General features: G+C 43.2%; 1 protein-coding gene across 1 annotated transcript in view; it reads left to right on the top strand.

The window, feature by feature from the left end:
* LOC126292321 (glutamate receptor ionotropic, kainate 2-like) overlaps nucleotides 1-26,158 on the top strand; it is a 1,291,187-nt gene that overhangs the window by 1,018,551 nt on the left and 246,478 nt on the right. Inside the window, exon 9 of the mRNA XM_049986255.1 lies at nucleotides 14,434-14,637. Within this exon, the coding sequence (XP_049842212.1) occupies nucleotides 14,434-14,637 (204 nt within the window). The remainder of the gene's footprint in view (nucleotides 1-14,433; nucleotides 14,638-26,158) is intronic.

The following is a 26,158-nucleotide window of genomic DNA, read 5'->3' on the forward strand; positions in this document are numbered from 1 at the left end:
AACGTCTGCGCAGGGTTCCATACGTTACACTGTAACATCACAACCATTCAATTCTAAGGCTTCCCGACAACTGGAGCTGCAGAGAAGAGGCTACGGAACAAGCCAGTCCTTGCCGCATACTAATGCCGCCAACTGTTGAAGAGTTACGAAGGTGGAATCATTACTTTTCAGTTAATCCTCGTACTTATTGCTCTGCTAGAGTTCATGCGTTTCCTTTGTTCTTCCTACCTAGAGACATACAGTATTTTATACGTACAATTAGAGCATGTTGAAAAGTAACGCTTTCGAATTTTTTATGTTAAAAAGCTTAAAGCTTCCTAAATAAAACAAAGGCCTTTAACATTCTACATCTTAATTCATCGTGTATACATATTTACAGCGGCCTACCTCCAGAGGGCTCCACATTGTAACGTGTCACGTGGTGATGTGTAACGTGACTATTTCGGTGTATGAGAAACGACATACTGTAATCTATTTTCGAATGCGAAGAATTCGTCTACACATGAAGCGCACTCTCCTTCAGCATTACAAAGCCAGACCACACACAAGCGCTGCGACGTCTGCTACAATTCGACGCCTTGTGTTCGCTGTCGTCAATCATCCTCCATACATTCCCAAATTGGCCGCATCCGATTTTCATTCGTTTTCAAAACTTAAAGATCACCTTGAAGGACTTGACTTTGATAGTGTTGATGTGGTGCAAGCAGAGTTGAGGTTGTGGCTGCGTCAACAAATTCAAACATTCTACAGAGATGGTATCGAGAAGCAGATCTCTCGCTTTCATCGACGGGGTGATCATGTAGAGAAATAGATGTGTAGACTTGAATAATAAATACGTTGTATGTTAATAACTTTTGTTTTGTTCAAACAACTGAAATCTTTTTCACATAAAAAGATCGGAAGCATACTTTTATCACGACTTCGTACACAGGATAGGGGAGCTTATAAAGTTCACCGTTTGTATGTAGCATTTACACAGAATTTGTACACATAGCAGTGTATTTACTTTTCCTTAGGACGCATTTCAGTCATAGACATCATCAAATTAAAAGAAAACCTGTAGTACAGATATAATGTAGCACGCCGACAACAGTACCGCGGAGCGTAGCACTCCTCAATGTAATGTACAGTATAGTACAGCACAATACAATACAGTGTAATTGTGGGCGCGCTACATTGTATCTACGTAACATGTTTTATTTTAATTTTGCGATACCTATGGCCGAAACGCATCAATTGGAACAATAAACACATTGCAATGTGGACAAATTCTGTGTTTCAGCACTGTGTACACTGAACAGCTAGAACATTACGACGACCTACCTAATACGCGGTGCCGGCCGGTGTGGCCGAGCGGTTCTAAGCGATTCACAAAAATGGTTCAAATGGCTCTGAGCACTATGCGACTTAACTTCTGAGGTCGTCAGTCGCCTAGAACTAATTAAACCTACCTAACCTAAGGAAATCACACACATCCATGCCAGAGGCAGGATTCGAATCTGCGACCGTAGCGGTAGCGCGGTTCCAGGCTGAAGCGCCTAGGCTGGCCGGTGTGGCCGTGCGTTTTCCCTCGCTTTATTTGCGAGTGGAACAGAAAAGTAAATGACACGTAGCGGTACAGGGTACTCTCCGCCGTGCGGTGGCCTGCGGAGTATCTATGTAGATGACGGCCGTAGTGGCCGAGCGGTTCTAGGCGCTACAGTTTGGAATCGCGCGCCCGCTACGGTCGCAGGTTCGAATCCTGCCTTGGGTATGAATGTGTCTGATATCCTTAGGTTAATTAGGTTTAAGTAGATCTAAGTTCTAGGGGACTGATGACCTCAGATGTTAAGTCCCACAGTGCTCAGAGCCATCTGATTTTTTTCTAATTGGCGGTGTGTCCACCTTTGTCACGGATAACGGCGTCAACAAGTAGTGGTATGGATGCAACGAGGCCTTGGTAGGTCGCTAGAGGTAGCATCACATCTGCACACACAAGTCACGTAATTCCCCGACGAGCTCTGGCGCCACGTTCAGTTACGTCCCAGATGCCTTCACTTGGGTTCATATCTGACTAGTTGGACCAGAACATCAATTGGAAGTCGCCATTGTGTTCCTCGAACAACATTATCACACTCCTGGCCTTGAAATGGCGCATTGTCTGGTTGAAAAATACCACTGATGTCGGGAAACACGATCGTAATGATGGGGTGTACGTTGTCTGCAACCAGTGTACGCGACAGTTCGTCGCCTTTCCTGTTTTACCAGTCTGACCAGCCTACGACTTCAGACATCTGTAATGAGGGGTGGCCACCCAACCCCATGATGGCTGGATGTGGTTTCACCTAGGTTTCGGCTCGTGTTCAAGACACTCACCACAGCACTTCTCGAACACTCAACATGTACGAGATGTGACAATAAAGTAATGAGACTGATTTTCTTTGCAAGTTGTGGCAACTCTACGGGCTAGTGTAGGCACAATATCTTTGATCTTGATTTATAAGCTGCTTCTAGTCCAAGCGGCACATCGATGCAACTGCTCAGTCATGAGTTGTGCTCTAATAAGTTAACACGTGTTTGTGTCTCTCATCACGGAAATGGAACCGCATAATATTACGCAATTGTATGCCATTTCTTTTTGTGTTAAATTGGGTGAAAACGCGACCACAATTTTCGTTGAGATTCAGAAGGCTTTTGAAGAGGAGGTTATGTCAGGAGCTCAAGGTTTCCGTTGGCATAAAATGTTTAGTGAAGGCAGAACGAATGTTGAAGATGAAGACTGCAGTGGACGGCCATCAATCTCACAGACGGATGTCCACTTGGACAGGGTGCGTGAACTCGTACGATCTGATCGAAGATTATCCATGAAAATGCTTGCAGAATAACTGAATATCAATTGAGAAACATTTTGGCTAAGAATAACTGAAGATCTTGGTATGAGAAAGATTTGTGCAAAAATGGTCCCCAAAAATCTCACAGCACAACAGCGAGAAACACGGAAAAATGTGGCAGCCGATTTGTTGTAGCAAATGGAACTCAATCCAGAATTTTTGCGCCGTGCTATCACTGGTGATGAAAGTTGGTTTTTTCAGTACGATCCAGAGACAAAACGCCTAAGTTCGCAATGGTGCTCAAAGGGATCACCAATACCAAAAAAAAGCGCGCATGATAAAATCAAAAGTGAAATGCATGCCTGTGTGCTTTTTGATTCCCAGGAAATTGTTCATAACGAGAGGGTGCCTCCTGGAGAAACTGTTAACCAATATTATTACGAAGAAATTTTAGAAATACTTCATAAAAGAGTTAGTGTCCGTTCCAACATTGCTTATAATTGGATTCTGTAACACGATAATGCGCCATCCCATACTGCTCCGTCTGTACAGCAATTTTTAGGCTCAAAACGAATTTCAGTAGAATCAGTACTATCGTAGACACCTTATTCAGCAGATATCACTCCGTGCGACTCTTTTCTATTTCCAAGAGTCAAAACGGCGACACCATTTTCAAACAACACAAGATGTCCAAAAAGCTGTGACGAGGGTCTTGGAGGATATTACAGAATATGAGTTCCAGAAATGTCACCGTCAATGGCTGAAGCGCTGGAAAAAGTGTGTGCAATCATAAGGGAACTACTTTGAAGGAGACAACACTAAACTTGACCAAAACGGTAAACAACATTTCTTTCACATTAGTCTCATTACTTTATTGTCACACCTCGTAGTTCTGTTTCCGAAATGCTCGTTCCGAGCTTCTGGGCCATCACAATGCGCTGTTGTTCAAAGACAGACAGATCGCACGCCTTCCCTATTCTAGACGGACAGCGCGCACACTTAAACTACGTGCACCATGTTTGTGTCTAACAGACATTCCTCGCCAGGTAACGCTGCTATCGCCTGGACGGTTTCATATCGATAAGCGGTCGGTGCTAATAATGTTCTGCCTAATCATTGTATGACAAACAGGAGTGCAAAGCAGAACTTTCCAGAATAACATGTATTCTTTCAACTCAACAGGAAAATGGCAGTTATTCGCAAGTAGCATTCGTTCTTATTCCTTAACAACCATATTCGAAGTGATTATTCTCGGCTCCTCCGTAATCTTTCTTCAATATATATACACACACATGGAAATTGAAATAAGAACACCGTGAATTCATTGTCCCAGGAAGGGGAAACTTTATTGACACATTCCTGGGTCAGATACATTACATGATCACACTGACAGAACCACAGGCACATAGACACAGGCAACAGAGTATCCACAATGTCGGCACTAGTACAGTCTATATATCCACCTTTCGCAGCAATGCAGGCTGCTATTCTCCCATGGAGACGATCGTAGAGATGCTGGATGTAGTCCTGTGGAACGGCTTGCCATGCCATTTCCACCTGGCGCCTCAGTTGGACCAGCGTTCGTGCTGGACGTGCAGACCGCGTGAGACGACGCTTCATCCAGTCCCAAACATGCTCAATGGCGGACAGATCCGGAGATCTTGCTCGCCAGGGTAGTTGACTTACACCTACTAGAGCACGTTGGGTGGCACGGGATACGTGCGGAGGTGCATTGTCCTGTTGGAACAGCAAGTTCCCTTGCCGGTCTAGGAATGGTAGAACGATGGGTTCGATGACGGTTTGGATGTACCGTGCACTATTCAGTGTCCCCTCGACGATCACCAGAGGTGTACGGCCAGTGTAGGAGATCGCTCCCCACACCATGATGCCGGGTGTTGGCCCTGTGTGCCTCGGTCGTATGCAGTCCTGATTGTGGCGCTCACCTGCACGGCGCCAAACACGCATACGACTATCATTGGCACCAAGGCAGAAGCGACTCTCATCGCTGAAGACGACACGTCTCCATTCGTCCCTCCATTCACGCCTGTCGCGACACTACTGGAGGCGGGCTGCACGATGTTGGGGCGTGAGCGGAAGACGGCCTAACGGTGTGCGGGACCGTAGCCCAGCTTCATGGAGACGGTTGCGAATGGTCCTCGCCGATACCCCAGGAGCAACAGTGTCCCTAATTTGCTGGGAAGTGGCGGTGCGGTCCCCTACGGCACTGCGTAGGATCCTACGGTCTTGGCGTGCATCCGTGCGTCGCTGCGGTCCGGTCGCAGGTCGACGGGCACGTGCGCCTTCCGCCGACCACTGGCGACAACATCGATGTACTGTGGAGACCTCACGCCCCACGTGTTGAGCAATTCGGTGGTACGTCCACCCGGCCTCCCGCATGCCCACTATACGCCCTCGCTCAAAGTCCGTCAACTGCACATACGGTTCACGTCGACGCTGTCGCGGCATGCTACCAGTGTTAAAGACTGCGATGGAGCTCCGTATGCCACGGCAAACTGGCTGACACTGACGGCGGCGGTGCACAAATGCTGCGCAGCTAGCGCCATTCGACGGCCAACACCGCGGTTCCTGGTGTGTCCGCTGTGCCGTGCGTGTGATCATTGCTTGTACAGCCCTCTCGCAGTGTCCGGAGCAAGTATGGTGGGTCTGACACACCGGTGTCAATGTGTTCGTTTTTCCATATCCAGGAGTATATATATATATATATATATATATATATATATATATATATATATATATATATATATATATATATATATATATATATATTCAGTTCCTGTCAGACACGACTATCATCATAAATTTTAAGACGTTTCAGTGCCCTTTTATTTATAAACGTCGAAAATCCCTGCAACACAATGGTTAAGAAAGATTTCCACCTAAGAAGATCGCTGAAACTCTATTGAAAAACTTCTACAGCTTACAAAGTTGACGTTGGGAAACTGTTCCACTGAAGCCCTAATTAAGTATTTAATACTACCGGGCAGAGGTCGAAGTCGTGTTCGTGACTCGGGTTACATCCTTAAAGTTTGCATTGCAAATCGGAAGGTAGGCTCGCCGGCGTACGATGCCAGTAGACCTCCCAAAGACGATTCTCTTGGCGAGATGGGAAGAGGATTCGGAATTCAAATGCTCTGTTTTCTCCTGTTGATTAGAAAAGAACCCTTGCAAAGCGTCATTAATGAAACGTTACCTAGTGTAACTACCGAACGAGGTTACAGTGGTTTCTGGTACTTTTGGCTAATCGTACCAATGCATAAGCGTACATCATTAGGGATAGACACAAGGCACTGCGGGTAGCTTACGTAAACAGTGACGTGATCACATCTGACGTAATACCCTGTGTGAGGACAGTCAGTGTTTGCTGATGGAAGTATACAAGTGATTAGCTCTAGAGAACCTAAGCGAGGTGGCGAGGCAGTGCAGTAACGAGCACGTTGCACTTATATATGGAAGGTCGATGGTTTAAATCCCTGTCCGACCATTTGGATTTCATTTTTCTCGTAGTTTCTCTAATTGGATTAATGCAAATGCCGAGATAGTTTCTCTGGAAAAGTCACGTCTGCTTTCCTTCAACATGACCCAAGCTGCGTCTGTGCTGCGTTCCTAATGACCAAGCCGTCGATAGGACATTGAACCTTACTCTTCCTTTCATTATTTCATCTATAAACTCTTCCTGTATGTAAGCGACACTGCATAAAATGTTCTTTATAAGAAACAGTATCGATGGCGAAGAAGGCTCATTGACTTCACGCAACAATAAATCATGGAAAAATAACCAATAAGATGGGGTACATGAAAACTTTATATTTTTGGAACGAAAGTGAATGTTACAATTACCACCTGTTAGCCCGCAAATACCCGCATCGTGCAGCATTAGTTGGAGGCGAATTTAACCTACCGATTATACAGTGAAGCGCCAAAGAAACTGGTATAGGCATGCGTTTTCAAATACAGAGATATGTAAACACGCAGAATACGAGGCTGCGGTAGGCAACTGATTTCTGAAGTAAATAATCAATCAAGACGGCTAGGAGAATATTTTTGCTAGAAAGAACTAACAAGCAGATCCTAGCATCCCACTTAGACAGTAAACCGTTGTCATTTAGTTTCAGCATGAGGGACGTAGAGGAATTAAGGGCAAATTATTCCAAATGACAGTCACAATCGCATTATTTATTTTGCCGCCAACCGGTTTTCACCCGCGATGGTGCCATTTTCGGGGCAATTAGCACCATTTGGTCGCTTGCTGCAGTCGTCACCCTGCCTGTGCACGGTTACCAATAGGAATGGTCGGTGTTGTTCATGAGCCAGACGACGAGTAAAGGAAGATTCACATTGGTCATCCGCTGCTTTTCGTGATTTTGGCTTAGAGCATGCTGTACCCATACATATCATTTCATTGCAAATGTCGTATTCAGGAAGGGAAGAGGTTGTGTAGAACAGATATTTAATCTGAAGCAACTGATAGAACATAGGGCTGTAAAAAACAAAAGACAGTAATAACCTTCGTGGACTCACAAAGGCATATGAGTCCATCAACAGACAGACTCTTGTTAGGGTCCTGAAGAACAGAGGCCTTGATGGAACTACACAAGAACTCATAAAAGAAATTCTGACAGGCACAAAAGTAAGGGTGAGATTCAGAGGAGCACTGTCAGAAGAATTTGAGATCAAGACTGGTGTTAAACAGGGAGATGTATTGTCACCATTGTTGTTCAATACAGCACTGGGCGAAGTGATCAGGCAGTGGAGAGAAATAATCGAGAAAATGGGAATACCAAAGACCCATGTGGGGGACAAAAAGGACAACAAGGCTCAAGTGGACTGCCTATAGCTCTGAGCACTGTGGGACTTAACTTCTGAGGTCATCAGTCCCCTATAACTTAGAACTACTTAAACCTAACTAACCTAAGGACATCACACACATCCGTACCCGAGGCAGGATTCGAACCTGCGACCGTAGCGGTCGCGCGGTTCCAGACTGAAGCGCCTAGAACCGCTCGGCCACACCGGCCGGCTGGACTGCCTAGCCTTTGCAGATGACATAGCAATAGTAAGTGAGACGGAAGAAGACGCTTAGACACAACTTGACAACTTAAGTAAGGTAGCAAGGAAGGTGGGACTGGGGATCGCCTATAACAAGACAAAGACATTAAACACCACTGCAAACTGGGAAACATCGGAAGGCACTGTGCAAATGGTGGACAAAGTTAAATACCTGGAAGAATTTATCACAGGAAGGAACAGGAGCAAGGACGGAACAACAGAGAGGATAAAGAAGATGAGGTCAGCCTTCTGCATGACGAGAGAGATATACAATAAAAAGAATATATCCACAGAGACAAAGATAAGCCATTACAAGGCACCAGTAAGGAATGCAGTATTATATGCTGCTGAGACGGTGACACTAGGAAGAAATGGGGCAGAACAGCGAGAGAAAGAAGAGAGAAAATTACTAAGAAAAATACTAGGTCCCAAAAGAGATGGAGAGAGGTGGATGCGAAGACCTAGGGAAGAATTGTACCGGAACATGAGAACCATATCCGGGGAAATCAGACTCAAAAGGGCAGGGTTTTCTGGGCAAGTAGTTAGGATGAGTATGAACAGAATGACGAAGAGTGTGGGAAACAACAGGGAGGACAAGAGGAAAGACAGGAACCAAGTGGATTGTTGAACTTCGCAAGGACTGGTTGGAGTTGGGGATCAAGGTCGAAGGAAAGGAAAATTGGAGGAACAAATATACACCGACAAATATGCCGGAGATCAGTGACAGCGAAGAATACAGGAAAAGTTTAGAATGTCACCAGTGGAGCTGCCAGGAGAAACGGAAACTGAAGATCTCGGAAGGAGAGGAAAAGAGAAAGAATGAAGAGGTTCTGGGAGAAGAAGAGGAAAATGAAGTCCACGAAGGGGCTATCCGTGGTCCTACAGAGGCCGTAACCCAAGAAGAAGAAGAAATGTCGTATTATGGTGGAATGATCACAGTTCATAACATTTGCTAGTTCTCGAGCACACTGACGTGGATCATTCTGGATTACTGAATTTAAACGATCTCCAACAAATCCCGCAGGTCTTCCTGAACTTGGTCACTAATGTCAAAACGACTGTCCTTAAAACGAGAGAACATTTTTCTTGCCGTCCTTTATCCAATGGCATTGTTCCCATACATGGCGCAAATGTTTCTGGCTGCCTTCGCTGCTGTCACCCATCTACAGAACTTAACCAGAAGAAAACGTCGGAAATGTCCTGATTTCTCCTCTTGGCACTCCATTTTGTACCGTCCACAGCTCCACTCACTATCTCCAAATGAAAATATAAATTCAGATAGCCCCAGTGAACTATAAATAAAAAGTGACAATCGGCAAATAAACCCGCAGCAGTCGGAATACCAACAGGCAAAACAAAAACGCTAAGAAATTATGCACCAACCTTACATAAGACATACGATTTCAATAAAACAGACAATCTTCCTGTTGGCTTCTGTATCAAGTTCTTCGGCGCTGGTTCGTTCGATGACTTTTCTGACGTTTCGCCAGCACGAGCGGCTGGTACTGTCAAACCTCCACCAGCATTTACTGGTGGTGTACTGCAGTCGAGGTCACCTCTGTTGATTCTATTCCACTGAAACGCCAACGTCCAAAGGCTTTTCAGTGGTCATTTCCGGTGCGGTTCTCCTCTTACTACCTGCAAGGTTCTTTCGCTGTTCACCTTGAGCCTTTCTTCTTCCTTGCTCAAGCCATTCTCACGTTGTGTATTTCTATAGCTGCTCTGAACATGCGGATGTGATAGCCCTTCTCTACTGCCAGAACTTCGCGTGCTCTGCCACTGCCGATTTCTCTACTTACCACCATTATTCTGTCCACCATTACTGTTTCGACCACAGCACCTACACAGCATTTCGGTAAGTAATAATCACAGTTGTTTTCATAATAATTCAACCCGTACCAGTGCAGTAACGATAAAAAAAATCTGGCACACATTCGTAGGACTACTTCGTTTATTTTGATATGTATATTGACCTCACGAATTGTGTTACATTCCTCCCGAATTTCCCTGTATAAAGTCCAACGAGAAAGCGTCAAACTATCATGTACATGCGCAGCCAATACTGATAGCAGTGGACTTCTACTAGTTCGTAGCTATCAACATTTTCTTAGCAGCCGAGCACGTCTACTTCGAGCATCTACTATAGCACAGGGGACATAACAACACATCATTTTGTTCCAGATACGAACTATCAGTGAGAGGTAATTTTTCAGTCTGCATAATCCAGTTTTGCGCTTCAATATGTCGTGTGGTGTGTCACAAAATGAACTGAGTAGCATAGTGACAAAAATGCAGGACTCAAAGAAATTTTCATCATTATCATCAGTGTCACAGTCATCATTATCATCGGAGGCATCATTATCATCATCTGACATGCACTGCTAGTTAAAGGCCTTCTCCAGACACCGTCATTACTGTCTTCAGCTGTACAAACTCATGTTTGAACCTGCACATTTTCTAACGTCATCAGCCCACTTTCCGCGAGGACGTTTGTTTTCTTGATCTTCTCTTTTGAAATACAGCAAAAAGCTCCTTTAATGTATTCTGCAACTATTTCGCCTGGTTACTTGCCCTAACAACCTCCGTGTCATTTTCATTACAGATGAAATCACGAGTTCCACTTCAGCTTACCCCCTTATTCATTTGCTGTTCTTCTCCCCTGTTTCCCCTTGTAACGTACAATTTGTCTCTCTCCATTATTCCGATGAGCAACCCATAGCTTTACAGGACAGAAGTCCATACAAACTGCCGTAAGTCAGAACTCATTATACATGCTAACCGTAATCATTATTTTCAGACGCACAGGAAACATGGTTTTCAAAATTTTGTTTACCTCAGCAAAAGAAGTTCAGACCATTAATATTATTTCTGTTTATTTCTTTAACTGTCCATTCAGTCACTGACTTAACCGGCCTGTCAGACAGCGGTGTACTGCAGCTGATTACAAAACAAATTTCATATTCGTTTACCAGAACAAAAATAATTAAGAGAAAAAGACCACGCATCTCTTTTCTGACGTTCAATTTTGCTCTCTTTGAAATATATTTTTGTAATTATGCATCTGTCACAAGTGCCAGATTGATCTGCATTTATATCTGAGCATCCAATTACAGTATTTTAACGTCTGTTATTCAAGACATCTTTGCCGATGTTTGGGATTTTTAGTTTGTGCTGTCGCTTTTGGACTTTAATTGAAACCCCTCTCCAGAAGCCACTGATCGCGATGCGCTTTTCTATAAGGTGACATTACCGCAAACCCCAATTCGTTGTGAACGTACTGATACCGGTACATTAATTTCTATACCGAAAGTAGACGAAGTGTCATTGTCATTCACACCTCTACAAAGTGAAAGGAGAAACAAATAATTTTGCAAAAGGAATTTAGATGAGTAACCTTTCAATCGCAGTTTTCCATCCTATGCTGAAAATGACTGCTCTACGTACAGTAAACTAGTCACAGCTCCCAGCATCCTGCCCTTTTGTCGTTTTTTTATTACAATTTTTTAGGCCATCGGATTATTGTGGTGATGATCTTAACTGTATCGCTCACACCCGGTTTGTATAGTTAAAGACCACGACCTTCGGGTTGGGGCACCTTTTGCTTTATATACTCCTGACGTATTAGCGTTGAGTCAATCTGCAGTAGTGTGAAACCTGAAGAAACTTTCAAACGCCAATATCGTTAGTAAAGCATTTATTAGATTTAGGTAATCAGTTTCCGCATTACTTTGTTGCCATCTTTACAATAGGATAAAAACCGAAATTGTCAGAATAAATCGTTAACTGTGACACAAATACTAAGAAAGAGATGGAGGGGCTGGCCAGTACTTATCTTAGCTCAGTACAGCCGATAGATACACGAAACAGAACAGAAAATTTACATGTCCTAGCTTTCGGAACTTTGTTCCTTAGTCAGGGAGGAGAGAGGGGAAAAAGGGGAAGAAGGTAAAGTGGATTCAGTTACTCACAACCCAGGTTATGAAGCAACAGGGCAAAGGTAAACAGGGATGGTAGCAAACATGGAGGCATGGGTATCAGAGGAAAGCCAAGCATATTCTACTGTTAGTACTGTGCCTGCTTCAAACCAAAGAGGATTCATACAGAAGTAAAGAGGTATATAGTATAAAGATAAACATAACTATGTAGGGTGAGAAGATGCGTGGCTGGCTAAAGAGGAAAGGGAAAGAGGAGAGAGTAACTGAATCCACTTTCCCTTCTTCCCCTTTTTCCCCCTCTCTCCTCCCTGACGAAGGAACAAAGTTCCGAAAGCTAGGACACGTAAATTTTCTGTTCTGTTTCGTGTATCTATCGGCTATACTCAGCTAAGATAAGTACTGGCCAGCCCCTCTATCTCTTTGTTAATATTTGTTTCACATCTTTATATGAGATTTTCCATTAATCATTTAAATAGTTAACGGGCATGATATAACATTGTACAAAACTATTTTCATTTGCCACAATTCAGGGAGAAACAACCTTCCTTATGCTTTATAACGTCTCATCACTTTTTTCCTTAGTACTGAAAGTGGTGTTACACCACATATATATCACCGTCGTGAAATCCACTAGAAATCAGCATGTCTAACATAAAAGAAATAATATATATAAACATTACACTAATTCGCCGATTACGAGTGCCCACATTTATCAACAGCAGACAACCGACTTATGGGAATCGACGTAAACATTCTGTAACATAAGCCTACCGCACGGCACTAGTGTGGTGTGACTTGATAATACCGTCTTCTGCTGTATAAAAGCATGGATATATTATTCTATATAATTGCTTTATGTTAAATAAAATCGTAGACAAATCGAAGAGCGCAGTAATTTCGACACTAGGTTTAAAAAAAACATTTTTATAAAACAACATATTTTATAAAATTTATGCAAAACTAGAACACATTTGGTTTAGATTCTTTATGTAAATGGAATAGTAACAGGCATGAATCTACAACTTTATTTTATCGAAGACTACATCGATATCTAAGGGTGCAATTATACTGTATATGTCATAATTAAAATTAACACAGAATACATCTGATTTATTTTCACGCAACAAATGGACAGAGTTTGTACTTACTATCGCCTCCTGTGTAATTTTACTATCGAAAATGAAACACATTTTACCCAGCATTTTAATTACAACATGTCAACTAATGTCTAGCTGATTTAAGAAAATACCATTAATCAAAGTCCATATGGTGCGCTTATGTCATTATGAAAGTAATCTAACGTTCAGACAGATCTGACTCATCTCCCAATGTCTAGATGAAATCTAATAGAAAAATTGTTTTAAACCGGTCACGCAGTTAAAACCAAATGCATGTCGTTTAGGCTATCTACATAGACATAATATAGAATAGCATGTAGCTGAACCCATTGTGGCGTCCCAGTCATATATAAATATTCCCCCTTTTATACAAATGAATGACAGCATGAAGTATATGTAAAATAAATAATGCTTAATTTTCTGAAAATTTATGTTCTGTCAAAGACAACAACATATCAACCACGTTATTAGTATCTGTTATAAAAACAACGATGCTACTGAAACCATTATAAATACAATGGACCAATGTTAAAAATGGTGTCCTGTGATGAAGCCTCGTAGACGATTAGGTCTCAGTCTGATTTGCGTGTGTAGACTCGAAAGTCCATTCAAAGTATGAAAATATATTGTTGCATTACGACTACGTCATTTGAAGACCCTATTTTATTTTAGATAAAAAGGAAAGATAAATTTCATTCGGTGCAAGTGAGATCATTAAATACAGAAGCTTTTCATTTGATTCACAATTATTTCAAAAATCATTTTTTGTGTAGTTACAATTTACATATTACATTCATTAGAACCCACAATCATTTACTTTTCTCGAAGTCCAATAAGATTTCTGTGTGCATTTATTTTGAAAGGAAACTTCACTTCTTCGCATGGTCAGCAACAAACAAATTGTTTCTGACCCAATTGTGTGCCGCAGCTACTTTGGCAGTTTTGATGTAAATGAAACGGAATGATATTATTATTATTATTATTATTATTATTATTCTTTCACTAAATATATAATTTGGTCCCAGTTTTCTTACATGATTACCACCGAAGACACAATTCAAGTAAATAGTATTACATAACATTTAATGTTCTTGATTGTCAGGTTCAGAACATAAAGTCAATTTCATGTAATCACAGGCGGTAACGTTAAACTCTTACCATACAAGAATAGCTTCGAAATAAAAGTGTCCTCTCTTCTGTGTCACGAGAGAGTTAACGCAGATTAAATGTAACTTCTTTTTGTCACAGTCAAAGGGAAGAAATTACACTTTCTACAGTGCCTTATGTAATATCAGTATCAAGTAAAAGGATGACATATTAATACACCTTAAAACATCACCTGATGTCTGGATGATTACTGTTTCGAATGCCAACGGTTTTCATACACCATATTAGACACGATTAGGTGACTTCAGTGTTTCCATCCTTTCTTCACCCACTGTACGTCTTTCGAGCAGCAGTAGTAGGCTCCATTACATCGCGGCGATTGCCCTCTGGTCGCAGGCTGGTCTGCACGGGCTGACGGGCCACATCGAGTTCACGGAGGGGAAGCGCAGCAACTTCAAGCTGGACCTGCTGAAGCTGAAGCGCGAGCAGCTGCGCTCCGTCGGCTTCTGGAGCCCCGCGGGCGGCGTCAACATCACCGACCCCAGCGCCTTCTACGAGACCAGCGTCAACAACATCACCCTCGTCGTTATGACCAGGGAGGTAAGCGCTCCGCCCGCTACTTGCCACTTGTGTGACTGCATAGGGTACAGCTACTCGGGGAGAAAGATTCATAAGGAGCTCGTTTACTTCAGTGGGCAAGCCTTTCGTGGCTGATGGGGACAAATTATTAAAAGCAGTAGCAGTGAACAGCGGGACAAAATTGACGGTTACACGCAAGACACATGAACTTGAGACGTGTGGAGCTTTTTATGTAAAACAGAATGAGTACTAGTCAATGAAAACTAGAAAGAAGCAGCGCAAATTTGGTGCGAACCGAAACAGTTCATCACCAGAATCAGCAAATACTTTGGACACACCTCACTTTGCTAACTGTTCTCAGGAGGGATAGGATGCGATGAACAACTCAAAATTACAAACGATGCACCGTACAGTGCTGCACACTCGGTTTGATTTTCACGGTAGCAATATCGAAGTGAAGAGATGAAACAATGAATGCGAGCGCTAGCGTGTGTGTGTGTGAGGTGGGGGAGGGGGAGGGGCGACCCACACGCACATACATAAAGAAATTTAGTATTATACAGGGTGTCCAGAAAAGGACTCCCTCATTTCAAAATTAAATATCTCGAAAACAAAGATCGATAGGGGAATGCAGTAAATGGTATGTTTATTGTGAAAGCTGTAAGAAGTTTATACAGCAGTTTGAAATAATAGTTACAAAAGCTGCTAACAGGTGGCGCTGTAATCGCCATACGTAATGCCTACTATAAATAGTGATCCGAAGCCCAGAGTGATCGGTTCCACTATTGAAACGTGAAAGGAGGTTAGCGTAACGAAGGAAGAGATTAAAACCATGTACTTCATTGAACAACGCGTTTTTCTGGTGCTAGAGTACCACAGGTTAGAAGAGAGTCCTACGGTAACAAGGCGAGGTTTTCAAGCACGATTTAATGTTCCAAAAGGACCCGATGCGAAAACCATTCGTACGCTCTTCGCAAAATTTCAACGAACAGGCAGCGTAACTGATGATCTAGTGGGGCATGTTGGCCGCAAGCGAACCGCAGTTACGCCTGAAAATATCGCCACAGTTTCTGGAATTATTCAGCGAAATCCAATGTCATCCGTCCGTAGAATTGCATCTGAGACTGGTTTGAAGCGTTCCAACACGCAGAAAATACTGAGAAAGAGCCTACACATGTTTCCATTCAAAATTCAAACGCACCAGGCCATACCCGTACGAGCTGTGAAACAAAGGGTTGCTTTTGCTAATCAGATGCTCACAATGATTGATAGTGAAGGATTTGATGTTGGCTGCATCTGGTTTACAAAATGGTTCAAATGCCTCTGAGCACTATGGGAACCAACTGCTGTGGTCATCAGTCCCCTAGAACTTAGAACTACTTAAACCTAACTAACCTAAGGACATCACAAATATCCATGCCCGAGGCATGCCTAGAACCGCGAGACCACCGCGGCCGGCATCTGGTTTACAAATGAAGCACACTTCCACCTGAATGGATACGTGAATAAGCAGAACTGGCGATTTTGGGGTTCCGAAGAGCCATATTGGTGTGAAGCGAAACCCCTGTATTCTCCTAAAGGGAATGTGTGGGCTGCAGTATGCAGCAGAGGGATTGTTGGTCCTTTTTTCATTCGAGAAACGGTCACTGGTGCACGTTACGTTGCAATTTTGGAACAATTTGTCGTCACACAGCAAGCGTTAGAGGATCTACCAGGTACTGAATGGTTTATGCAAGATGGAGCCCGACCACATCGGACCGAACAAGTGTTTCGCTTTCTTAAGGAATACTTCGGGAATCGAGTCATTGCTTTGGAATATCCCAAATTTACTGATGCAGGCATGGATTGGCCTCCATATTCGCCGGATTTGACTCCCTGTGACTTTTTTTGTGGGGCACAGTGAAAGACGTGGTCTACCCGAAGCATCCCGCCACGCTGGACGAACTTCAATCGGCGATCTCTGTGGCATGTGAATCCATTTCGGTTGAGACACTACGAAATGTGATGGCGAATTTCATTCTTCGTTTGCGCCACCTCTGTAGTGCCAACGGTGAAGATTTTGAAAACATTGTGATGTGATTGTTTGCAAAGATTGTTTTCATACGATTATTTCATTTATGTATGCTGATATGAGCTGTACAGCGTACAGCGCCATCTGTTAGCAGCTTTTGTAACTATTATTTCAAACTGCTGTATAAACGTCTTACAGCTTTCACAATAAACATACCGTTTACTGCGTTTCTCTATCGATCTTTGTTTTCGAGATATTTAATTTTGAAATCAGGGAGTCCTTTTCTGGACACCCTGTACCAGGGGTCTGTTATAAGGCCGTTACTGATTACAAGAAATACGGCGAGCAAAAATAACCTGGTGATAAGATAAGAGCATGACAGGGGACGCCGAACAGACCAAATTTTTCCAGAGAACAAGAAGTCGGAGATGAGGGGCTGTGGCCATAGTAAGACAAACCATCAGGAATGAAGTTCTGGAAGTTAGCCCGCTAACCGAATGTGTCTAGATATGTCTGCGGTGTGATTTTGTCCGACTAAGCTGCTGCTGTGAATGGTAAATAATTACTCCTATCGTCACTGTATAAAATTCATTTACCAAGACGTTCTAATCGTTACTGTATTTCAACTGATGTATCTCAATTTTACTTTACACAGCTTTTGATTAATCGCTTATATTTTTTCTAAATTTTAAATACTGCATCAGTCTACATGATATCAGATTATTTAAAAAATTTGTTCTTAGACTGTTTTTTGTTTCCTTCTATCGCATTCAGATTTTTCATAATAAATTGCAGTTTATTTAATTTTTAGTTTTAGTAATTTTATTAGAAAAGCACGCCTGTTACACAGAGATGCCTTGCTCTTTATTGACTGCAGTAGCCAGGCACAGCTAAGGCTCTGGGGTGCAAAATGTTTGGTAAACCGGAGATATTTTATGCCTTAGACTCAAAACATCTTGCGTGAATATCTTGCAGACGACAAAACCATATTGGTTCCGTCTCTACATACAACACTGAGGTTGATGAAGAAGATTTAAGTGTTTTGTTGGAAGTTGAACTCAGTTTTAAATACATTTCTTTGAAACTGCACTTCATTAGTTGAGAAAAACTGAAGCCTTGATTTTCGTTGGTCCTCAAATTCACAAATTTATGTTGGATTATGAATTCGAGAATACAGTGAGTGCGCTGTCTTCAAGTCTGTTATCTGTTACTGAAAGCTTTATACAGAGTGAAAAAATACCCAAAATACAAGAGCTGTCTCAAAACATTGATGGGAAATTTCAAAAATTTATTTGACATCATGAGTATAGAAGTCGGCTTCTTACACTCAGATACTGACTGTTTCCCAGAAATTCTGGGACATTATACAGAGGAGCACTGAGTATGCTTCCATAAGGATTTTAAGAACATGGGGCAGAGGTACTACGAACAATGGAATGAGAGTACAATGCGTATGGTATTTCTGGCCAGCATCCCCTTCCAGGGAGTTCGGCCGCCCGATACCAACTCTTTCCAGGTGAGGCTACTTAGGCGAATTACGCGTCGCTGATGGTGGAATGATAATCGAGACAACACAAACACACACAGCCAGTGCAGAGCGGAAAAAATCTTCGAACAGACCGGTAATCGAACCCATGACCCCAAAATCGAAAGTCGTCAACACTTCGCACAAGAGCACGAGCTGGTGATCATTGTTGCATGTTCAGGAGGAACAGCTACGATGAAGAGTATGCCAGGATATCAAAGAAATAGAAGGACGAATATTAAGTCTAACAGCGCACTCGTAATGCTGCTAACAAGGGTACTACATCAACGTAGCTCATATTTTAAGGAGTAAAAGCACACATGCACGATATTAATCACAGAAATCGATCCCGTTCGAGAATTGGGGACGTGCGTCTGACAGCACACAGTTATGACGGCAGCGGCTGTTTGTCACTCTTCCCCACTGCAGCAGCTTCATGCCTGAGAACGAAGCAGTGTAGGATGGAATGTGTGAGTGAGAGGTTTACGAAAAACTGTTTTAACACTGGTAACATGTATTGTCCATTGCGTCAAAGTGCGCGGTATTCAACCTGTAGCAGATGCCAGAGACTTTTTACTATGAAAAATTTTATTTTGAGGTTCATAAATGCTGTATGAATGAATGAACGAATGAGTGTGTCATTAAAGAAGTAGCGTAGCGCTATTCATTTATCAACATCACTGTTGTCCATTATTTTGTTTGGGCTTCAAAGCTGACGTTGTTAAAGTGAAGTACGTTTGCAACATTCTTCAACATGATTGGCATGATTAAATCGTAAATCAAAATTTATTAACAGAATGAGATTTTCATCTGCAGCGGAGTGTGCGCTGATATGAAACTTCCTGGCAGATTCAAACTGTGTGCCCGACCGAGACTCTAACTCGGGACCTTTGCCTATCGCGGGCAAGTGCTCTACCATCTGAGCTACCGAAGCACGACTCACGGCCGGTACTCACAGCTTTACTTCTGCCAGTATCCGTCTCCTACCTTCCAAACTTTACAGAAGCTCTCCTGTGAAACATGCAGAACTAGCACTCCTGAAAGAAAGGATATTGCGGAGACATGGCTTAGCCACAGCCTGGGGGATGTTTCCAGAATGAGATTTTCACTCTGCAGCGGAGTGTGCGCTGATATGAAACTTCCTGGCAGATTAAAACTGTGAAACTTCCTGGCAGATTAAAACTGTGAAACTTCCTGGCAGATTTAATCTGCCAGGAAGTTTCATATCAGCGCACACTCCGCTGCAGAGTGAAAATCTCATTCTGGAAACATCGCCCAGGTTGTGGCTAAGCCATGTCTCCGCAATATCCTTTCTTTCAGGAGTGCTAGTTCTGCATGTTTCGCAGGAGAGCTTCTGTAAAGTTTGGAAGGTAGGAGACGGATACTGGCAGAAGTAAAGCTGTAGTACCGGCCGTGAGCCGTGCTTCGGTAGCTCAGATGGTAGAGCACTTGCTCGCGAAAGGCAAAGGTCCCGAGTTCGAGTCTCGGTCGGGCACACAGTTTTAATCTGCCAGGAAGTTTCAAAATTTATTAACTTCATTTCATAATACTCGTAATTCTTCGGTTGCTTAAGTTCATTCATTTTGATTCTGAGCTGTATATATAGCTGCAGAATTTCAATACGAGAATACTGTTAATGCAATATTGAACATGTTCGTATTGATTTTTAGCATAGAATTGCGTGTTCTCGGACAATATTCTAGAACACGTTACATAGATGTGACGACCATGTCTCTCCTGTTCCCTCACCTTCGACATGCCGCCGACAGGATGAATCTGGTTGCCGCTCCTCTGTATAATAACCCGCGTTCAGGCATTTCACGGCTGCAGTAGGGCCTATCGAGTATTTTGTAAGACACGAAGAAAAACAACCGATGTATGCGAAAGTTTAAATGCTGTACTTTCACTTCAGAACTGTGCACTATCACAATTATGCCCAAAATTTTCGATCGGTGGGTCATGTTAGTCATGTCTCCTCTTAAGAAAACTATTTGTAGTGGTTTTATCAATTGTCCAAAAAATTTAAGAATAATTATAAAAATATTAACATTTTTTCAAAGTTGAAATTCGTGCTTAATAACATCAGTGGTTAGTGTAACCTGATAATAATGACAAAAAGGGAAAACACATCGTAATGTTCTGTAAAATTACATTTATTTGGTCATGAACCGTCTTTCGGCTGCTCAGCGCATCTTCATGTGACAACTAAATGTTGCAAACTCTGATAAATATAAAGAGCGACTTTGTACGAATAATATTAAGTCGCACTTCATATTTACCTGTGATTCGCACAATAGTACCATAAGCCAATCTTGATGCACTTTTGATATCAAACTGGTGAGCTAATTAATTAAATGGATCAATTAAACTACCCCCTTAACTTACTGTTACGCTCATTGATTTATGACCCCCTGGAGATAAGCCATCCTTCTGCAAAACCCCCAAACTCTCCCCCTCGTCCACCCACACCACTCTGGGATAAGCGACACGTTTCATGTCACCACTCCCCAATTCAGATCTCAGCCACGTTTCGCCCTCCGGTGAAACCCCCTCCCCCAGCCTTCTCATCACTTCCCCCATTTCTCGACACTGTGGAAAAAAGATTCACTCTGTACTGAGCTGTTGGAGAGAAGGAATCTCACAACACAAAATCAAATCAATGTCAGTTGACATAGTAATATATTACTTAACTCAATTTGCATATTCTTAATTTAATCAGTTTGTGGGAAACAGGGCTCCTCCCCATTCCTCCTACACTTTCCCTCTCCTATCTCAGACTTGGGAACTGGTGGGAAAAAGACTAACTCTGTGCTCAGCTGCTGAACTTGGAGGATCTCATGATACGAAATATGCAATACATTCGAGTAATATATTACTTGTCTACAGCCGGCCGCGGTGGTCTCGCGGTTCTAGGCGTGCAGTCCTGAGCCGCGCGACTGCTACGGTCGAAGGTTCGAATCCTGCCTCGGGCATGGATGTGTGTGGTGTCCTTAGGTTAGTTAGGTTTAAGTAGTTCTAAGTTCTAGGGGACTGATGACCACAGCAGTTGAGTCCCATAGTGCTCAGAGCCATTTGAACCATTACTTGTTTACACTTTAATTACAATAATTAAGTACATTGGTGGGAAATGCTGGGCTATGGTTCTCTTAATTTTGGTGAGAGAAATAGCCCACGTTTATGACGTCACAAGTGCGATATCAAAAATGAAGGAAATGGTCCATTTGCACTACACTATCAAATTAATTGTTTAACAATTTACATGAAAAACGACAGGGAAATCGCGCGACTGCTACGGTAGCAGGTTCGAATCCTGCCTCGGGCATGGATGTGTGTGATGTCCTTAGGTTAGTTAGGTTTAAGTAGTTCTAAGTTCTAGGGGACTGATGACCTAACTGTTAAGTCCCATAGTGCTCAGAGCCATTTGAACCATTAGACAGGGAAATCAGTCGTAAGATGTAAATCAAACAGACTGCTTAATGGATTCACCACAATTTTATGAAGATTCTTCTTTATAATGAAACATATTTTGAACTTTTACACACACAAACATTTTGCAAATCAAGTAATTAAATTTCAACAACGAATACATAAAAGAGCTAAATATATCAAAGGTCTTTTATGTACCAACGTTTGAGAGCAGAAGAGCCCTCCTGCAGCACAACGTTACCACTTAACATATCTGGCGGGGAAAAAAACACACTCGGAAACGCGAAACGCGCCATGTACCAACCACAGGAGTGCTGGGAGCTGCAGCCGTAATGGCTAGGAGAAGGCTGGAGACTGCACCTGCCTGGGCCACACCGGCAGTTCTGCGGCCACGGCTGCCGGCACGAACTGACTACAATGGAGCGCCAAAGAAGCTCGTATAGGCATGCGTGTTCAAATACAGAGGTATTTAAACAGGCAGAATACGGCGCTGCGGTCGGAAACGCCTATACAGCGTGTTACAAAAAGGTACGGCTAAACTGTCAGGAAACACTCTTCACACACAAAGAAAGAAAATATGTTATGTGGACATGTGTCAGGAAACGCTTACTTTCCATGTCAGAGCTCATTTTATTACTTCTCTTCAAATCACATTAATCACGGAATGGAAACACACAGCACCAGAACGTACCAGCATGACTTCAAACATTTAGTTACAGTAAATGCTCAAAATGTCCTCCGTCAGCGAGGAAAAATGCATCCACCCTCCGTCGCATGGAATCCCTGGTGCGCTGATGCAGCCCTGGAGAATGGCGTATTGTATCACAGCCGTCCACAATACGAGCACCAACAGTCTCTATATTTGGTACCGAGACAAGAGCTTTCAAATGCCCCCATAAATGAAAGTCAAGAGAGTTGAGGTCAGGAGAGAGTGAAGGCCATGGAATTGGTCCGCCTCCACCAATCCATCGGTCACCGAATCTGTTGTTGAGAAGCGTACGAACACTTCGACTCAAATGTGCAGGAGCTCCATCGTGCGTGAACCACATGTGTCGTACTTGTAAAGGCACATGTTCTAGCAGCACAGGTAGAGTATCCCGTATGAAATCATGATAACGTGCTCCATTCAGCATAGGTGGAAGAACAAGGGGCCCAATCAAGACATCGCCATAAATGCCTGCCCAAACGTTCACAGAATATCTGTGTTGATGACGTGATTGCACATCTGCGTCACAGTTCTCGTCAGCCCACACATGTTGATTGTGAAAATTTACAATCTGATCACGTTCGAATGAAGCCTCATCCGTAAAGAGAACATTTGCACTGAAATGAGGATTAACACATTGTTGGATGAACCATTCGTAGAAGTGTACCCGTGGAGGCCAAATGGTTCAAATGGCTCTGAGCACTATTGGACTCAACTGCTGTGGTCATCAGTCCCCTAGACCTTAGAACTACTTAAACCTAACTAACCTAAGGACATCACACACATCCATGCCCGAGGCAGGATTCGAACCCGCGACCGTAGCAGTCTCACGGTTCCGGACTGCCCGCCTAGAACCGCGAGACCACCGCGGCCGGCCGTGGAGGCCAATCAGCTGCTGATAGCGCCTGCACACGCTGTGCATGGTACGGAAACAACTGGTTCTCCCGTAGCACTCTCCATACAGTGACGTGGTCAACGTTACCTTGTACAGCAGCAACTTCTCTGACGCTGACATTAGGGTTATCGTCAACTGCACGAAGAATTGCCTCGTCCGTTACAGGTGTCCTCGTCGTTCTAGGTCTTCCCCAGTCGCGAGTCATAGGCTGGAATGTTCCGTCTTCCCTAAGTGGCCGATCAATTGCTTCGAACGTCTTCCTGTCAGGACACCCTCGTTCTGGAAATCTGTCTCAATACAAACGTACCGCGCCACGGCTATTGTCCCGTGCTAATCCATACATCAAATGGGCATCTGCCAACTCCGCATTTGTAAACATTGCACTGACTGCAATACTACGTTCATGATGAACACTAACCTGTTGATGCTACGTACTGATGTGCTTCGTGCTAGTACTCTAGAGCAATGAGTCGCATGTCAACACAAGCACCGAAGTCACCATTACCTTCCTTCAATTGGGCCAACTGGTGGTGAATCGAGGAAGTACAGCACATACTGACGAAACTAAAATGAGCTCTAACATGGAAATTAAGCGTTTCCGGACACATGTCCACATAACATATTTTCTTTATTTGTGTGTGAGGAATGTTTCCTGAAAGTTTGGCCGTACCTTTTTGTAACACCCTATATAAGACAACAAGAGTCTGGCGCAGTTGTTAGATCGGTTACCGCTGCTACAATAGCAGGTTATCAAGATTTAAGTGAGTCTGACCATGGTGTTACTGTCGGTGCACGAGCGATAGGACACGACATCACCGAGGTAGCAGTGAAGTGGGGAATTTCCCGTACGACCATTTGACGAGCGTAGCTTGACTATCAGGAATACGGTAAAAATTGCTGCGGGCGGAGAAAGGTCCTGCAAGAATAGGACCAACGACGACTGAAGCAAATCGTTCAACGTGACAGAAGTGACACCCTTCCTCAAATTGGGGTACATTTCAATGCTGAGCCTCCAAAATGTGTCAGCTTGCGAACCTTTCAACGAAACCTCATCAATATGGGCTTTCGGAGGTGAAGGCCCACTTGTATACCCTTGATGACTGCACGACACAAAGCTTTACATCTCGCCTGGGCCTGTCTACACCAACGTTGGACTGTTGACTAGAAACATGTTGCCTGGTCGAACGAGTCTCGTTTCATATTGTATCGAGCAGGCACACTTGTATGGGTATGGAGACAACCTCATGAATCCACGGACCCCACGTGCCAGCAGGGGGTGTTCAAGCTGGTGGAAGCTCTGTAATGGTGTGGGGCCTGTGAGGTTGGAGTGATATGGGACCTGATAAGTCTAGATACGACTCTGACAGGTGACACACACACACATGTAAGCATCCTGTCTGATCACTTGCATCCATTCATGTCCGTTGTGTATTACGACTGACTTGGGCAATTCCAGCAGGACAATCCGACACCCCACATGTCCAGAATTGCTACAGAGTCGCTCCAGGAACACTCTTCTGATTTTAAACACTTCCGCTGGCCACTAAACTCCACTGACATGAACATTATTGAGCATATCTGGGATACCTTGCAGCGTGGTATTCAGAAGAGACCTTCACCCCCTCGTTCTCTTATGGATTTATGGACAGCTCTGCAGGATGCGTGGTATCAGGTCCCTCCAGCACTACTTCAGACATGAGTCCATGCCATGTTGTGTTGCCGCACTTCTGGATGCTCGCAGGGGTCCTACGTGATATTCGGTAGGTGTACCAGTTTCTGTCGCTCTTCAGTGTAGAGTGGAGTGTACATGCATGCTTATGACATGGAACATTTTTTATGGCGGAAAGCTGTACCACACATAGCACCACTATACTTAAATACCCTGAGATGCATTTGAAGATTAAGTTACATGCATCTCATTCCATTGAACCTCTAGATTATTGGTTATTTTTTGGAATGTTTGTTAATGGTGGGAAGGAATATCTTGCTCAGCATTGCTGTATTTAAATAGCACTGACTGATGTTTGAAATCTATGCGATAATATTTCGCAAACAATTTTTTTTTTTTTTATACTTTGATTTCCACATTTATTGCACGCAAAATCTGTTGGAGTAAGTATATCATCTTGCAATGAACCTTCATTGATCTTATAATGACTGACGACATGTGGACGGTGGTTCACGACCTAGTGGTAGCGTGGAAGCTGTGCATGCAAGCTGGAGGCAGCAGAGGGGATGGGGCAGAAGTATCGGAGGGGTAGAGAAGTGAGTGAAACATCCTACTGCCCTCATACACTGACAGGACTCAGCAGGATTAGTTTGGGAGGAGAATACCGGAATTCTAATTGCCTTAATTCCACTGGCATGACAAGACAACCAACAGACAGAACGTGTTTAGCTTTGGATATCTTCAGGTATTTGAAGACAGTTCAGTTACCACCCATTTTGGCATCAGAAGAAGTGTTTACATAGCCATTGGGAAACCACCAAAGAAGCGCCTTTAATTGTTACCAGGTAAGTTCAATACAGCTGCAGCAAAAGCTTTAGTGGTCATGCAGAGAGACTCTTATGATCAATTTAATTAGTTAGTCAATCAATTTGATATCAATGATGTGCTGTGGGGCAGGTGGCAGTGAGAGAGAGAGTACCACAGGTATGATTTGCGAGTTGGAGCAGTAATCCTGCCTACAATGGGAGAGATGCCCATAGTAGTAAAATCAGCTATATTACCGAATTCATAAACTGATACATAGCATTAACCTGAGATTTACAACTCCTCTTAACTGCTATTTGCCCACCTTCACAGACGTCCTAGGTGACGAGGCAGCTGACTCGCTTAAGAGAGTTCGAAAGTGAGGAGGCATCCTTTGACAGAGGCAGAGAACGCTGTTAGCACTCTTTTGTGAGCCAAAAACGAGTTTAATATTTTAGTCCTGTGTTGTAAGTCGTAATAGACATTAAGCTGATAAGAATAGATTT

Source organism: Schistocerca gregaria, chromosome 1, assembly GCF_023897955.1.
Source record: "Schistocerca gregaria isolate iqSchGreg1 chromosome 1, iqSchGreg1.2, whole genome shotgun sequence".
NCBI classification, from domain to species: domain Eukaryota; kingdom Metazoa; phylum Arthropoda; class Insecta; order Orthoptera; family Acrididae; genus Schistocerca; species Schistocerca gregaria.